This window comes from Canis lupus, chromosome 4 (genome assembly GCF_011100685.1).
Source record: "Canis lupus familiaris isolate Mischka breed German Shepherd chromosome 4, alternate assembly UU_Cfam_GSD_1.0, whole genome shotgun sequence".
NCBI classification, from domain to species: Eukaryota; Metazoa; Chordata; class Mammalia; order Carnivora; family Canidae; genus Canis; species Canis lupus.
In genome coordinates this window covers 74,468,476-74,483,581 of record NC_049225.1, presented here as the reverse complement: position 1 = coordinate 74,483,581, position 15,106 = coordinate 74,468,476, and the positions used below count along the sequence as shown (strand labels likewise).

Below are 15,106 nucleotides of genomic sequence, written 5' to 3'. Positions count from 1 at the left end.
GAAGAAAAGGTTCTTTGTATTTCTGGGAGGTAGGAAAGAAGAGGGACAGCAGATCATGTTCGTGCTTTCATAAAGAGGAGGCAGGTGACCTGCTGGTATGATCACATTTCAGCCAGCCTGTTCCTGGGAGGTCTGCAGCCAGATCAGTTTGAGGCCATTGAGTGCAAAACCCAGCAGTGAAAAAGGACAAGAGTGGCCCCAAGGAGGCCCCCGTGGGTGGCCTTAAGGTCACTGTGCTACTCCAGGACCATCATGCGGATAGAGATCTAATCTGAGTGTCCTTCCTGGACCACTTGACCCAGATGACTACCAAGTCAAGGGCAGATTTATGTGAGTATAACAGGGGGACGAGCCCAGTTCTGTGGGCTGTGGTTAGATACTATCCTTGTCTAGTTGCTTGAATCCCCATCCATTGTCCAGTTCCTTGAATCCCTATCCATACTCGGGAGCCTGCAATAACCCACAAAGGCTGGGGAGAATTATGGGGCTAAACACTTGCCCTTCAGTGGATGACATTTTTCAATTCACATGTATAACTTTATTTGGGGCATCCTTAAACTTGGGTTAGCTACCAGAGAGCATATAGGAGAAATGTGAGGTGTAGTTCTTGTCTAACAAGCTCACAAACCAAGACGGGAGGAGAAAAACTGGGCACAGGAAATAACCAAGGCAAAACACAAATCATGTATAATATAGAGAGTAAAGGGGGCCTTCCACAATGATGGTACAAACAGTTGTTAAATTGCAGGGTTTAGATGATAAATGATGCCAATTTTCAGAGGGGTTCAGTTGCTGGAAATGGGAGAAATTGAGGGAGCTTTCCATAGGTGGTGCTTCTTCCCAGGCCTTGAGGATTTGGATCCCTGGTTGGGAAAGCAGGAGAGGATGATGCTGGGGAGCCAGCCATGTAGCACAGCGGGGAGGCTCAGTTTCAGAAACTTGCCCTTGACATGCAAAATGGTAATACTTAAGAGCCCAGGAGAGAGCCCATGGATGGCATGGCTGAGTCTTTTAATAAAAACACTATAAATTTTCATCCTGGTTTTAAAAATGGATATACTTGACTTTTATGCTTATAAAATGAGGACAGAGTTTTAAATCCTCAGTATTTATATCTTTTATGACCATAGTTTGAAAGTGGCTTCTCTACCTCTTTAAATATTTGCGGCAACCAGTACATGGTTCCAAATGGAAAAATGAGCTGTCATCATGAGAAATGAGGCCAAGAAGGTTGGGATTTCCCTTTGTTAATAAAACGCTCAGACTTCTGGAATTTCTTTGTAAATGCCAATTTTTAGTGCCTTGAGTGGAATGGGTGGAGGCTGAGGGATGGGAAATGGGGTTGAAAGATCTTTGTAACAAATCTTGAGAAATGCCTCTCAAACATGATTGAGGCCTTCAGAGTTTACATTGTGGGTGTGTGTTTAATTTTATGAAAGATTTGTTCCCAATTATGTTTTTCATTGTACTAGGGAAGCAGTGGACGTTCCATTAAAAAAAAAAAAAAATCAAGGCAGCCAGTTCAAAATGGCTGGCTCCATGAAATATTCAATTGGTGGTATTTTTTTAGGTAGCGGCTACTAAGGATTGTAGCTTTCAGCCAAAGAAATGTACACACCCTGTGAATCTTGAGGAACCAGACACATCTTGCTCAGACAGGAGTTTGAATTTGTTGCCCGTTGAGAGAACTACTCTTGGGAAGGTCGATAATCCATATCTCTGCCAAGGTATTTTTTTTCCAAGGAGTTCTTGGTCATTTATAATAAGGTTTTTACAGATGCCCAAGTCTCCTTCCCCCCTGCCCCACAACACACACACAGGGAATATTTAAAATCCAAGTCTCTCTGTTGACAGAAGAATCTTGGCCAAATCTATTGTAAAGCTAAGCCTCTTTTTTTTAGTACACATAATGTCAAAGTACATCAGAGATGACCTTTTTGGGTGAAGGTATGAGACTCTTGTAAACTTCTGGAGAGAAATTCGGTCAGGTTTGTGTCCTCCTCCATATTTTCCAGGTCTTGTCAGCCCTCCTGAATGGGGAATCTGCCCACTGTCTGATTTCTCCTTGTATTAGTTTCCTGGGGTGGCCATGAACACAGACCCAGTGGCTTGAACAAGTGAAATGTATAGCTTCTCAATTCTGGAGGTTACAAGTTTGAGCTCAGGGTGTCTGCAGGGCTGGTTCCTGAGAGGGCTGTGAAGGGGCAAAGCCCTCCAAGCTTCTCCTGGCTTCTCCTGGTTTTCTGGCACTCACTGGCTGATAGATGCATCGCCTGATCTCCGCCTTCTCCTTCACCTGGCATTCTCTCTGTATGTATGTGTGTGTCCAAATTTCCACTTTTTTATAAGGACACGATTCTGTTGGATTAGGGCCCACCCTAGTGATCTCATTTTGACTTGATTACCCACCTCTGTAAAGACCCCATCTCCGGATTGGGTCATATTCTGAGATGCTTCAGACTTGAACTAACCAGTTCAGGTGGGAGATTGGGGAAGTGGGGGCAGTGGAACACGAATCAACCCAAAGCATACCTCCTTGCTTTTCCATCTGAGAGAAGTTTCTCTGAAGCTTTGCTGCCCCCCGCCCCCCCAGCTCCCAAAGCATGCACACTCATGATCTTAGTACCATTATTTCTTGTGGACGATTTTCACTGTCTGATAGAGGAAGGCCAGAGTATCACAATTTTTTAATCCAACATATAATATGAAGAGCAAGACACTAAACATTGGCCACTGACCTACTGCAGCAAAAATAAGTTCTCATTTATTGAATGATGCTCCGTGCCAGGCACTGTACCAAGCCCCCCACCTGCTCTGTATCATGTAATGCTTCCCAAACTCTTTCCAGTTGTCCTAAAAACATTTTACAGAGGAAGAAGTTAAGGGCAAGGGAAGTTAAGTAGCTTGCCCAAAGTCCCGCATTTGATGAAGGGCAGAGAGATCCGAATCCTGGGTGGCTGGTTTTTTTTTTTTTTTTTTTTTTTTTTGCCACCAAAGCTTGCACTGTCGACCCCTGCACATACTTGCTGACACAGGGCATTCTCGTTCCTAAATTCTAAAGCTTTAAACCACACAAGATACCTTCTGCTCTGTTGCCCTCAGCACAAAGGCCCAGGCAATGGTCCTGCGTGATACGAACACGCTCTATAGTGACAGAGCTCACCAACATTGGTGTCCTTCCTGTGGCAGAGGAGGATCTGGGAAAATCTTGGGTTGTTTTCTGGGAGGCAAATACACTAAGGCCTAAACTTCTAAAGCAAGAGCGAACTGATGCTAGTTCTGCTCTTCTACTGGAGCCGATAAAAATGTCTATCTCTAAAAACAAAATCCATCTGTTTCTAAATAGAGCCTCATTGCTGCCTACTGGATCACAGCTTCATTCTAGCTACCCCAGACTAGAACTCCAGGAACTCTTGGTTAAACCTGATCCATTCCAGATGCGGCTGGAGACAAACATGAAACTCAGAACCTGGCCCCTAAACTTGGGGAAATCTGAATGTCTACATAAGCAGTGAATCATCTAGGTTATTACTCCTTATCACTGTATTCTGAATTAATTACCTAATCATTTAGAATTCTTGATGACCTTGATTTTTTTGTGTGTGACAAATTCTTGTATGTAACTTCTCCTGGAGAGTGAAATAGGAATTGCTTTTGGATTCACCCTGTGGTGCTTTTCAGTTGAGTTTCCATCCAAAGATCTTTGCTGTATAGAGGGGGTTATTTTCATTTATGTGACACTTGGGGTCCGCATTAGCTAAAGGCCCAGAATATCTATAAAGATGAGGCCATTAGCCTTGACTTTGCTTTTGTTTGAGTCCCTACCTCCTCTTAAACAAGGAAAGTCAGCATGTTGTGATCAGCTTGATTGTCCAATTATTAGGGTAGTTTTTATTCCATTAATGAAAACTATTTTAACTTTTTGGAAAGTACTGTCTGAAAGGGCTTCATTTTTATTTTCTTGGGAGGCCAAATGATCTGATGATCTCTCCCTCCAGCTTTTTCCCCTGGGCTGTCTTATAGGCTGGGAGATGAAAGGATTTATAATGTGGGACTTGAACAAGAAAATGTCTGAAGAACCACATGTTCTCCTTGGATGGGTTTATTCTGAGATGTATTTCCCAAATGCTGAGGATGTTGCTATGGTGACTTTTGGAACTGGGGCTACTTTTTTGGTGGGTCTTTCATAGGAGTCCATGTGAATTCATGGAGCTGTCCATTCTTTGGCGGGTTGTTTCATAACTGAGAAGCTCCACGGTCTTTCTGTGAGGTCCAGTGGACATTTATTATGATGTGGGATAAGCTGTTATAGCAAAATACTCTGAAATCAAATGAGCTAGAGATTGTTTTCTTAAGTTAAAGTTACAAGTACTCCAGGGCCAGCAGGATAGCTCTCCATAGACTCATCTAAGGACCCAGGTCTTTTGACGATGTCCTTTTGCTACCCTCCAGAGCTACGCTGTGCATTACAGTAGCCATTTGCCACATGTGGCTCTTAACCATTTGAGATGTGGCTAGTCCAAATTGAGCTATTCTGTGCATGTAAAATACACACCAGACTTCAAAGGCTTAGTACCAGAGAAAGAATGTAAAATAGCTCCTTCCTTAATAATTATTTTTCCATAATTATACAACTAATGTGCCAATATTCTGGGCATATTGGATTAAATATATTAAAATCCATTTCATCTGTTCCTTTTTATTTTCTAAATATGGCTCCTGGAAACTTTAAAGTCTTGTGTTATAATTTTTTTTGGATAGTGCTGGTCTAGGGTGTTGCTCATGTTGCATATTTTTCTGGCTTTGTAAGACTTAAATAGAGTGAGAATGGAGCACAAGCATTTTCCTTTTTGAAGGCTGTGACCCTAAAGGTGCACAAATCATTGCCTTCATGTGGAACTGACTAGGGCATAGTCACATGCCCCTACCTAGCTGCAAGGGAGGCAGGGGACATGTCATCTAGTTGGCAGCTACAAAACCAGCTAAATCCAGAGAGGTGAGGGGAACGGACACTGAAGAAAATGAACTCAGTGCTATGGTTGAGTTGCCTGCCTTCTACCTCCCCTCTCACCAAAAAAAAACAAAACAAAAAGCAAAACAAAAACAAAAAAAAAAAACACTGAAGTCCTAACCTCCAGTATCTCAGAGAGTGACCTTATTTGGAAATAGGATCTTCAGAGAGGTAATCAAATTATTTAAAAAATGAGGTCATTGGGGTAGGCTATAATCCAGTATGACTGGCGTCCTTATCAAAAGCAAAAATTTGGACACAGAGGGAAAACTGAAGGACCTAGGGAGGGTGCATATGACTGTGAAGGCAGAGATGTGGAAGATGCATTGAAAAGGCAAGGAATGCCAGAGATTGCCAGCAAACCACCTGAAGTGAGGCATGAACAGATTTGCCTTTACAGCCCTCAGAAGGAGCCAACCCTGCTGACACCTTGCCCTCCAGCCTCCAGAACAGAAGACAATAAACTGTCATTGAAGCCATCCTGTTTGGGGTACCTTTTGGTGGCAGCCCCAGAAAACTAAGATACTTAGCTGCAGGTGATTTCCATGGTGAACCTTGTTTGGGAGTTGAATGATAGAAGTGTGCCAAACGTTCTGAGTTTTGATTATTCTCACCCCAGAAAGGACTAGTGGTTGCTACTGACCAATTCCCCCATTGTCCTGTTGGTGCAAGACTATTGCAACATGCCGTTTCAGGGAAATCAAATGCCTTTTCCATGTAGAAAAGAAAACTGCCATGAGTGGTACCAGCTAATGACATTAGTTTATCAATCAGATTTTTTTCTTTTGAGTCTATTAATATGTTGAGTGACCAGCCTTGATAAGATAGGGGATTAACAGAGGCCTGATCAAGTATACTATTTTATAACCATCATTTTGGGATTACTTACATGGATGGGAACTGTCAAGACCTGATCCACACCTTCATAGGAAAGTTTGGGATGATGTCAGCCTATAATTACACATTATAAACCTAAATTTAGGTTACACTGAATGTCTGTATTCAGTGAACATGCAGTTTATGAAACTGAAAATCTGAGGATTCTTGTACTGATTAATTTCCTCTCACCATATATGCCACTTTGAATCTCAAACTGTGGGGCTTAGAATTCTGAGCAGAACTTGAGATTTGTTCCACAAGAACTCAAAATAGTGGCATTTCTATTTTGCAGACATAGAACTTTCTTGATATGACCTAAGATCATATTTTTTTCTGCAGCCACATTCCCTTCTTGATTCCTATCTTTTTTTTTCTTTTTTCTTTTTTTTTTTTTATTCTTTTCTACTTTTGCTTGCAAAGCCATTTCTTTCTCTTCGTGTGCTTGTTCTCTTGGATATTTGAACCCAAGTTCAGGGCACTATATTTATCCCAGTTAAATTTTATTTTGTTTGGTAAATCTGTTGCTCTAGTTTTTGCATCATTTTAAATTCTGATCCTTATAACCACACTGAGTTCACACATTCTTCACATAAATCACACATTCTTATAATCGCATAATCTACAAACTTGGTAGACATGCCTCTAATTCATTAAAGTATTGGATAGCTCTGCCTTCAGAGATCCAGATCTATATGGATATATATATATATATTTTATATATCTATAGAACCAGATCCCAAATAATATGGATTAAGGCATTGTCATTGTCCATTTGGATGTGTGTATGTGTGTACACAGATATACACAGTGCTATATATCTGTGTAATAACTATTGACATCCTTCCAAATGGACAATGTCCTAATCCATGTTCTGTGTGTCTGGTTATAGCTGACCTGTCATGTTGTTTCTCAATCCTATTTTCTGTTTTGTCCCAGTTGTGTTTCTTACTGCCTGTGTGATATTGGGCAAGTTATGTAATTTCTCTGATCTTTGGCTTTATCTGTAAACCAGGGTGATGCCAGCACCTCCCTTAGCATCATCATGAGGGTTAAGATAAAATCTGGCACGTAGTAAATTCCCAATAAATGATTGCTGATAACAGCATACCCAGTGCCTGGTATCAGTAGGTGTTCTGTAGTATGTGATGAATAAATAGTCTCAGAAGTTGACTCTCCAGAAGCTGCTAGGACTCATGTGTGAAACAGATACAGCTGTGTGAGGCTTGTGTTGTTCACTGCGGTGTCAGGAGTGCAGGTGGTAAATGCCACAGGAGTCTCATAGAGGAGGTGAATTTGGGGTTGGGCTTCTTGATTACGGTAGGATTACGGTAGGATTACCAGAGGAAAGCAGTCTGGTGGGGATGGGGTGCTAGCTGAAGAAAGGGATGAACGTGGATGAAGAATGGGAAATAGGGGCCCCTGGGTGGCTCAGTGGTTGAGCATCTGCCTTTGGCTCAGGTCATGATCCTAGGGTCCTGGGATCAAGTCCTGCATCAGGTTCCCCGCAGGAAGCCTGCTTCTGCCTCTGCCTGTGTCTCTGCCTCTCTCTGTGTGTCTTTCATGAATAAATAAAATCTTAAAAAGAAAGAAAAGAATGGGAAATAAAGTCATCTGATACTCAGATGACAGGAGGGATGGATGGCCCTGAAAGCTGGGAGTCGGGGTGGGGCGGGATGGGCAGGTGTGAAACTGAAGGCTGAGGCTAAAGAAGGTTGAATTTTGGGGGAAGATTGCATTTTTGGGTGGAAGGACGGTGGGGGTTTTGAGAGACCAACTGGAGAAGAGGGTCAGGGCTGGGGCCAAGGCTGGGGTGGGGGTGCTGCGGGGGTGGGGCGGGATGTGGTGCTTTGTGTAGGTGTCCGTGAGGAGCAGGGAGGAAATCTGGGTTCCTGCTCTCGCGCCAGCGCCACACCCTGTTCTGGGCCTGCCAGCCAGATACGAGTGCCCCGCATCTCCTGAGAGATCTGGTGTGGGCTTAGTGCTGTACTTGCATTTCACGATTCTGTTTGGTGAAAAGAGATGGTAGGAAACTTCACACACACACACAAAAACCTACTTGATTTAGAAAAAATGGGAACTGCTTACTTAACATTAAAATCCACTTCCATGTCAGGCATTATCTAAGCAACTTAACCGCTTGTGATTTATTCCTCTTTATTAGAGAACAACCATGCTTATCCTCATTTTAGAGAAGAGACAACCGTGACGTTGTAACGTGCTGCGCGAGCTTGCTAGCCCTGTGTTACCAAAGTTGGGGATCCCTGGGTGGCACAGCAGTTTGGCGCCTGCCTTTGGCCCAGGGCGCGATCCTGGAAACCCGGGATCGAATCCCACATCAGGCTCCCGGTGCATGGAGCCTGCTTCTCCCTCTGCCTGTGTCTCTGCCTCTCTCTCTCTCTCTCTCTGTGACTATCATAAAAAAAAAAAAAAAAAAAAAAAGTCCAAAGTTGTACGTACGGCTGGAGTGTTTTAAGCAATCAAGATGCATTGTTTGCACAGTTCTGGGGGATGGACAGCTGAGCTCAAGGTGGGAGGCACGCAGGAGAATCTATTCCGGGCCCCTGTGCACGCCCCTGGTTGCTTGCTGGTGTTCCTTGACTTGCCTGTGTCTTCAGCATCCCGTGGAGTGCTCCCTGTGTGGGTCTCTCTGTCCGCCTGTCCGCCCTTTGTAAGGACAGCAGTCCTGTTGGGTTAGGGGCCCACCTTCCTCCAGAATGACTTCCCCCTAACTACTGATGTCTGCCAGGACCCTGCTTCCAAACAGTTGTGAGGGGTGCCGGTGATTCAGTTCCTAACACCTCTGTCCACATCACAGAGGGGAAAGTAGGAGCCGGGACGTGCATTGGTGGGGAGGAGGGGGGATGGATGCCAGCCTGCAGGAGCCACACCTGCACCTGTGTCTCAGGTTGCTGCCCCTGCTGTGTGCAGGTGTGGCTGCCAGAGATGAAAGCCAAACCACGATTCCAGGCAGCCAAGTGAAGGCCTGTGGTTGCATTTCAGATTCTCCTTTACAATTTTCCAGTGGCAACTGACAGGCGATAATCATGGGTAAACTTTGACCAAAACACGTCCCAGTGAAGCCAGCTAGCCAGATGCACGGGATTAGTTCGAAAGCCTTCAGTGCCAGAGATAAGAGCTGGGTGGAGAACGTGGAAAGCGAAGTGGTTAGACCTGTTCTGGTGGAGGGGGAGGGGCGGGGAGGGGAGGATCTCAAATGCAAATTGGACTCTGAGACTTAAGGGATGTTTGTACTGTTTTCTGGTGGGAAAATAGCAAAGGACATGACTCAGACCAGGTTGGTAGTGCTTGGGAAGGTCTGGGGCACAGTTGTCCCGAGTGGTGGCTTGGGCACTGGGACGGGTGTTGGGGCCTGGGCGGTGCTCTGCCGATAGTGGGAAGGGGGGGTGGTTTTGTAAGCTCTGGTGAGCGAGCACTCAGGGAGTTAAGTCCCACCGGAGTGGGAGCCTGGTGCTGTAGATTCCTGCCTTCTCGAGTGTAAAGCCACCTCTGCCCTTCGCCCACGGTGAACCTGTGGATCTGAGTGGCAGGTGGCAGTCAGGGTCATGCTAGGATGAGATCATGGTCCCTGCTTGGTCTGCAGCATGTGACCCGGTTCTAGGTAACCAGGCACTGTGTCGAATGAATGATTAAGAGCAACATGAAAATAAGATACAGTTCATCGTCACTGCTCATGCCTCTGGCCCCACTTAGCTCAGTATTTACTACTCTCTGCACATCATGGACCAGAAACAAAAGAGCAGGAGGATTTTTCTGGATGGGTTCCCTCTAGTATGGTCTGAATGTCCTCTCCACTACTTTGGCTGTATTATGTGATGTTAACGAGGATCATCGGAGGACCTGGCTTGCTCTATACGACGCATTCGTGTACCTGTTTGGTACCTAAACTATGAAATGATTTTGTAGCCGGAGCTCATTAGCTCCAGTGCTTTGAGAGCTACACTAACGAGACCAGCTTGGGCGCAGGCTAATTAGCTAGCCTGTGTTCCATAGGCAGAAATTACCCCAATTTAAACCCAATTTCCTGACTGGCATCTGTGTCTCTTTGGTCACTAGAGAGCTCGAGTATTCTTGAGAACAGGGCTACTTGTTACTAGAAATAAAACAGTGCTTGGGCCCTGGTTATGATGGGGCAGCTATTTCGACTTCATTTAAAAGATGCTGGGGTTATTATTCAATTTTATGGGCCAGTGACTCAATTTTGGAGTCACTTTGCTAACATTTGTCAAAAAAGATTCTGGGCAGGCTTACTCCTAGCTTTGAAAGAATTCTTCAGAAAGGGTTAAGTAAGCCCTCGAGACAGACACAGGTCTCCTATTTTGACCCCAAGTAGAATGTAGTGACTGTTCCTTATCTTTGAGTTTCTGGTTCTTTCAGGCCCATTGTGAACTCTGCTTACACATTTCACTTTTCTACCACAAACCTGTGTTTTGTAAACGATACCATTGGTTAGTTCTTGTTACAATTTTTGGCCTGCTGAAGGGAAACTATGTGAAGGAAGTCTTCTAAAATGTTGAGTTGGAAGTATTTTGGTAGTGTTATTTATATTAAGGAAAAAATGGAGAGTAACCCATATTTTGCAGGAGTAGGCAAATACATTACTTTACATCAATGAAGAGGAATGTCCTAGAGTCTTTAAAAGTGTTAAGCTTAAATTATGTAGCGACTGGGAAAGTGCATATGATAAATTAAGTGGAGAGAGATTTGAGTTACAAAATTATATGACATAATTACAACAAAGGAAAAACAAATGCATATGGTACGTATCAACACTTCTACTTAGAGGGATATTGAGGAAATAGAGAAGGGCAAAAATATTTAGCTTTGAGGATATTCACCAGGGCAATGCTTTTACATCTATAAAAACTGGAAATCACTTATGTATTATAATAAAACAACTGGGTGAGTGTATTTTTAGAGTACATAATACAAAGCCATTAAAAAGTTGCAGAAATCTACTAAAGCAGTTTCATATGTTCTTATTAAAGGATAAAAGCAAGTGCTAAACCTATTTGTGATGTTTAAAAATTTTAATGTTTTTCTCTCCCTAGAAAAAGAAATCTGAAGGATATGAACAGGGATAAGAGATCTCCAAGGGCAGATGCAAGTTTTGGGGAGCCTGCAGTTTATATAAAAATCTATGACAGTCCTTGTTTTAAAAAAAGTGCCAAGAGGTTGTGTGTGTGTAAGTGTGTAAGCATATTTCAAGGCCTTGGAAGAACCCATACACGTGAGGGGGTTTCAGTATCAGTAGCTTGGGTAAAAAGGCTCTAGCTCTACGTTTTTGCATCTTCTGAGCTGAAAGTAAGAGGAGGCTACTGCCTGTGGCATCCAGCACATCTCACATCCCAGCAGTGACTCTGTAGGCCCCTAGCATCTAGTCACAAGCCTAGTAAATTGCCCTAACCCAAGAAGGTTCTTAAGAGACTTTGTGGTGGTTCTTTTCATTTAAGTACCTGGATCTTTCCTATAGTTCTGTCATTCTCCGAGTGTGATGCTGAGACCATCAGCGATCCTGTGGACCTTGTTAGAAATGCACATTCTTAGGTTTACCCTGGATCTACCTACCTAGTTATTCTAGGAGTAGGGCCCAGGGGCAGCCCAGGTGGCTCAGTGGTTTGGCACTACCTTCAGCCCAGGTGTGATCCTGGAGACCGGGGATCGAGTCCCACATCGGGCTCCCTGCATGGAACCTGCTTCTCCTTCTACCTGTCTCTCTCTCTCTCTCTCTCTCTCTCTCTCACTGTCTCTCATGAATAAATAAATAAAATCTTAAAAAAAAAAATAGGAGTAGGGCCCAGCCAAGCCCTCCCTAGCCCTTGTGGGGTGATTCTGGTGCCAACTGGAGATTAGGTCTAATCTGGCTCTGTACTTATTAACCTCCCTATACAGGACAGTCGCCTGGAAAGCTTTTGTAACTGCTTATCACTAGGATCCATCTCTAGGTTCTTTGTCCTATGAGAGAACATTGTATGACCACTTCAAATGAAGGATTTATAGATTATGACACTTTCAATAAAAACAGAGAGTGTGTAGGTGCATACTCACAGCGATGTGCTTTGTCTGTCTTCTGACCTCCTGCAGCATCCAGAATTACTTGACGGCTGGGCTGGGTTTTGTGAACAAAATCCAGAAAGTGTCTCCTAAGAGTTTGTTTCATTCATTAGTTAAGCTCAAATTCTGTGTGCCCCACTGTTTCCTATTTAGTAAAAATGGGAATTTTAGAAAAATACCTCCCTCCTAGGGCACTGTGAAGAATAAATAGGATAAAGATGCACAAGATACTCCCTTCCAATTCCCAAATACTTTCTGTCCTCAGTTACAGATTTCCTCTATCTAATTTTTAAAGAGATAACATTTCTTTCTTTTCTATATTTCGTAAGCTAGAGATCATGAGGAAATTATGTTTATCTTCCTATGGACTGAGTTTGTTTGACTGCCTGACTTCTCTTTCGTGGGAAGTTGGAAACAAATGACTCCTCTGACGGTGGGACACACACACTTGTGCTACCCACTTGTGCTACACACACACTTGTGCTACCTACACATGTGTCTGTTAACCACTTGAAATGTAGCTTGCCTAACAAAGCAAATTTTAAATTTTATTTATTTTAAAGATTGTATTTATTTATTTGACAGAGAGCATAAGCAAGGGGAGCGGCAGGCAGAGGGAGAACCAGGCTCCTCACTGAGCAAAGGAGCCCCATGCGGGGCTGGATCCCAGGACCCCGGGATCATGACCTGAGTGGAAGGCAGACACTTAATGTACTGAGCCACCCAGGAGCTCCCAATATTATTTATTTTAATAAATTTAAATTTTAGAGTACTCCATTCAGATATTGGAAAACTTGTGGGTTTTCTTTGATATTGGAAAACTTAATTATGATTGGCACAACTGGAGTATGTGAATTTGGTTTGAGTGTAAATTTCATGAACTGTAAATGCATGTCAAGTATTTCTGATAAAAATGTAGCAATGGAATTGAGATGTACTTCCTATGAATGTGCAAGATTTTGATGGCGTGGCATGAAAAAGAAGAATGTAAACTATTCCGTTAATAGCTTTCACATTGATTTCATGCTGAAATCATAATACTTTGGTTTTACTGGGTTCTATCAAAGGTGGCTAATTTCATCTGTTTTAATTTTTAAAAATGTGGCTATCAAAAAATATAAAATGTGGCTAACATTCTGTTTCTGTTGGAGAGCACTGTATTAGACCCTGACAAGAAAACAGAAAATTGACTCACACCTGTAAGGCTGGAAGTGAACTGAGACTGGTCATCTAAGTTATCGCTTTGCCTCAGCACTGCTGGGTCCTTGTCTTCATCCTTGGAGCTGACCAGCCCGTGTAGAGCCTGCCCTGTGCACCAGTCCATATAGCCACTTTCCTTTGTTTCTTGCGATATGTGCAAACAACCTCTGTATTTAAATAAGTGATATCCTACCATTTGCCATCTGAACTTAAGGGGAGTTTGAACTGTAGCTGCTGGTTGAACAACACTCATTTCAATATGGAGCATCTCAATGACATGCATTTTTTTAATGTTGTGATTCTGGCCCTTGTGTGTTTTTTTTCTGCTTAAGTGTTCTTGCAGCAAAGGAATGTCATTGTTCTGTTCCACTGTTTTTCTCTGTCCATACAAGGGAGTTACCATTCTTGGAACTCAGATTTATAACCACTTCCTTATTTTTGTTATGCCTCCTAATATACTTAAAAACGGGACTTGACCTTCACATAATTCATACTTTTCCTTGAAATGTTAAATCGCCCACTTCAGCAGCCTTGGTTTTATGGGACCCATGGAATGTATATATCTTCCCATATTAAAAGTTACTCATTAAACTGGACACAATGAGATTCCTGATAAAGTAAACATAAATACAATGTCACTTAAGGATTTTTTTTCCTGCCTTTATAGGACTTTGCCCATATTTGATGGGCCGTTACTCGAAATAACTCTGGCTGAGTAATGGATTTGAAGCTGGTATTTAGACACTATGTTGACATTTTTTTTTTTTTTTTTTTTTTTTTTAAATTTTTATTTATTTATGATAGTCACAGAGAGAGAGAGAGAGAGAGAGGCAGAGACACAGGCAGAGGGAGAAGCAGGCTCCATGTACCGGGAGCCCGACGTGGGATTCGATCCTGGGTCTCCAGGATTGCGCCCTGGGCCAAAGGCAGGCGCTAAACCGCTGCGCCACCCAGGGATCCCTATGTTGACATTTTAAAGATGATACTTGAGGCATGGAGTTCTAGATTCATGGAAGGAATTTTTCATTTCAGAATATCGTTGCGTTGGTGTTGGGCCTATTGTCCATGATGCTATATCACAGAGTACTGTTAAGCTCTTTACTCCTGATCCGTGTCGTGTACTCTCGCTGGCTCCTTTTACATCAGGAGTGTTTTTCTCAGCTTGAAAGGCCAGGTTATCTATGCCATCTTACAGGCGCAGAGGTTAATGCTTGTGTCCCTCTGGATCTGCCACATGTGGTTCTTTGACCTTGAACTCTGTGCTGTGGATTGCATTTCGTGAGAACTATCCTCTTTTCACTCCAGGAAAACTCATCTTTTTAACAAGAGGCAGTAACTCAATCAGGACCTCCAGCTTTCACCGCCCCCCATCCATTACAGCGTATTAAGACATGATAAATATGTAAAACATGAGGCCAGAGAGGCAAAGAGGCTGGCTCAACGTCTTATGATTTCTTCCGGATGGCGTCAAGACTTGGCAGGCGGTTCTGTGGCCACGTTTACTGATCTTCGCTCTGCCAAGACATGTGTGAGGCTCCTGCAAATCAGTGTCCTTCCCTGGGTTTCCACATGGGTAAAATAAGATGCTCTCCAAAGTCTCATTAAGCTTTAAAGTTCTGTATTTCCTGTCCAGGTCTCTTTCTAACCCCCTCTGCTCCCATCTGTCTCTGTGTCCACTGGTAATTGCTTCTGTAATGGAGTCCGAAAGCAGTACATTTATTTTTACTGGAGTTGTGCAAAGTCCCACGGGCATCTGGAAAAAAGAATACACTTCTTAATTGGAGTCTGTTCAAGGCTCCCTTGGTACCTAGTCAAAGTGTAGCCTTCCTCTTGCCCATGACATTTCTTGTAATCTCTACTGATGAAGGACAAACAGGGAGGAAAGAACGTGATCCTATTGTATATAGAGGTTCTAATGACCTTCTTTGAAATATGCAGGTCTTT

The 15,106-nt window shown here is 43.2% G+C and overlaps 2 protein-coding genes across 13 annotated transcripts in view; one reads left to right on the top strand and one right to left on the bottom strand.

Annotated features, from left to right (window-relative positions):
• RAI14 (retinoic acid induced 14) overlaps positions 1–15,106 on the top strand; it is a 137,862-nt gene that overhangs the window by 26,277 nt on the left and 96,479 nt on the right. Inside the window, exon 1 of one of the 8 annotated variants that reach the window (XM_038535383.1) lies at positions 177–330. The exons of the other annotated variants lie outside the window; for them this stretch is intronic. The gene's annotated coding sequence lies outside the window, so the exon portion shown is untranslated. Of the gene's footprint in view, positions 1–176; positions 331–15,106 lie in introns of those variants that run through there. 8 annotated transcript variants of the gene reach the window in all.
• On the bottom strand, positions 8,346–13,908 carry LOC111095647. Of its 5 annotated transcripts, none has more exons than XM_038535384.1 (4): positions 13,158–13,908; positions 11,957–12,051; positions 11,365–11,431; positions 8,346–9,026 (listed from the first exon to the last, which is right to left on the bottom strand). In XM_038535384.1, the coding sequence occupies exons 1-4, from the start codon at positions 13,563–13,565 to the stop codon at positions 8,700–8,702; spliced, it is 897 nt and encodes a 298-aa protein (XP_038391312.1). In that variant the 5' UTR covers positions 13,566–13,908; the 3' UTR covers positions 8,346–8,699. The 5 variants fall into 5 exon arrangements, 3 of the variants coding, with proteins under 3 accessions (XP_038391312.1, XP_038391313.1, XP_038391314.1); XM_038535385.1 differs by having other exon boundaries at positions 11,957–12,017; positions 13,160–13,908; XR_005358606.1 differs by lacking the exon at positions 11,365–11,431 and having other exon boundaries at positions 11,957–12,107; positions 13,160–13,908.

What these genes read in the sequence shown, in the direction of transcription:
- LOC111095647 (XM_038535384.1), bottom strand. Translation starts at nt 13,565, where the DNA reads ATGGTAACTCCCTTGTATGGACAGAGAAAAACAGTGGAACAGAACAAT. An exon ending in TCACTTCCAGCCTTACAGGT is followed by an intron (nt 12,052 to 13,157) that starts GTGAGTCAATTT and finishes ACAAACTCTTAG; the next exon opens with GAGACACTTTCTGGATTTTG. An exon ending in GACAGACAAAGCACATCGCT is followed by an intron (nt 11,432 to 11,956) that starts GTGAGTATGCAC and finishes ATTTCTAACAAG; the next exon opens with GTCCACAGGATCGCTGATGG.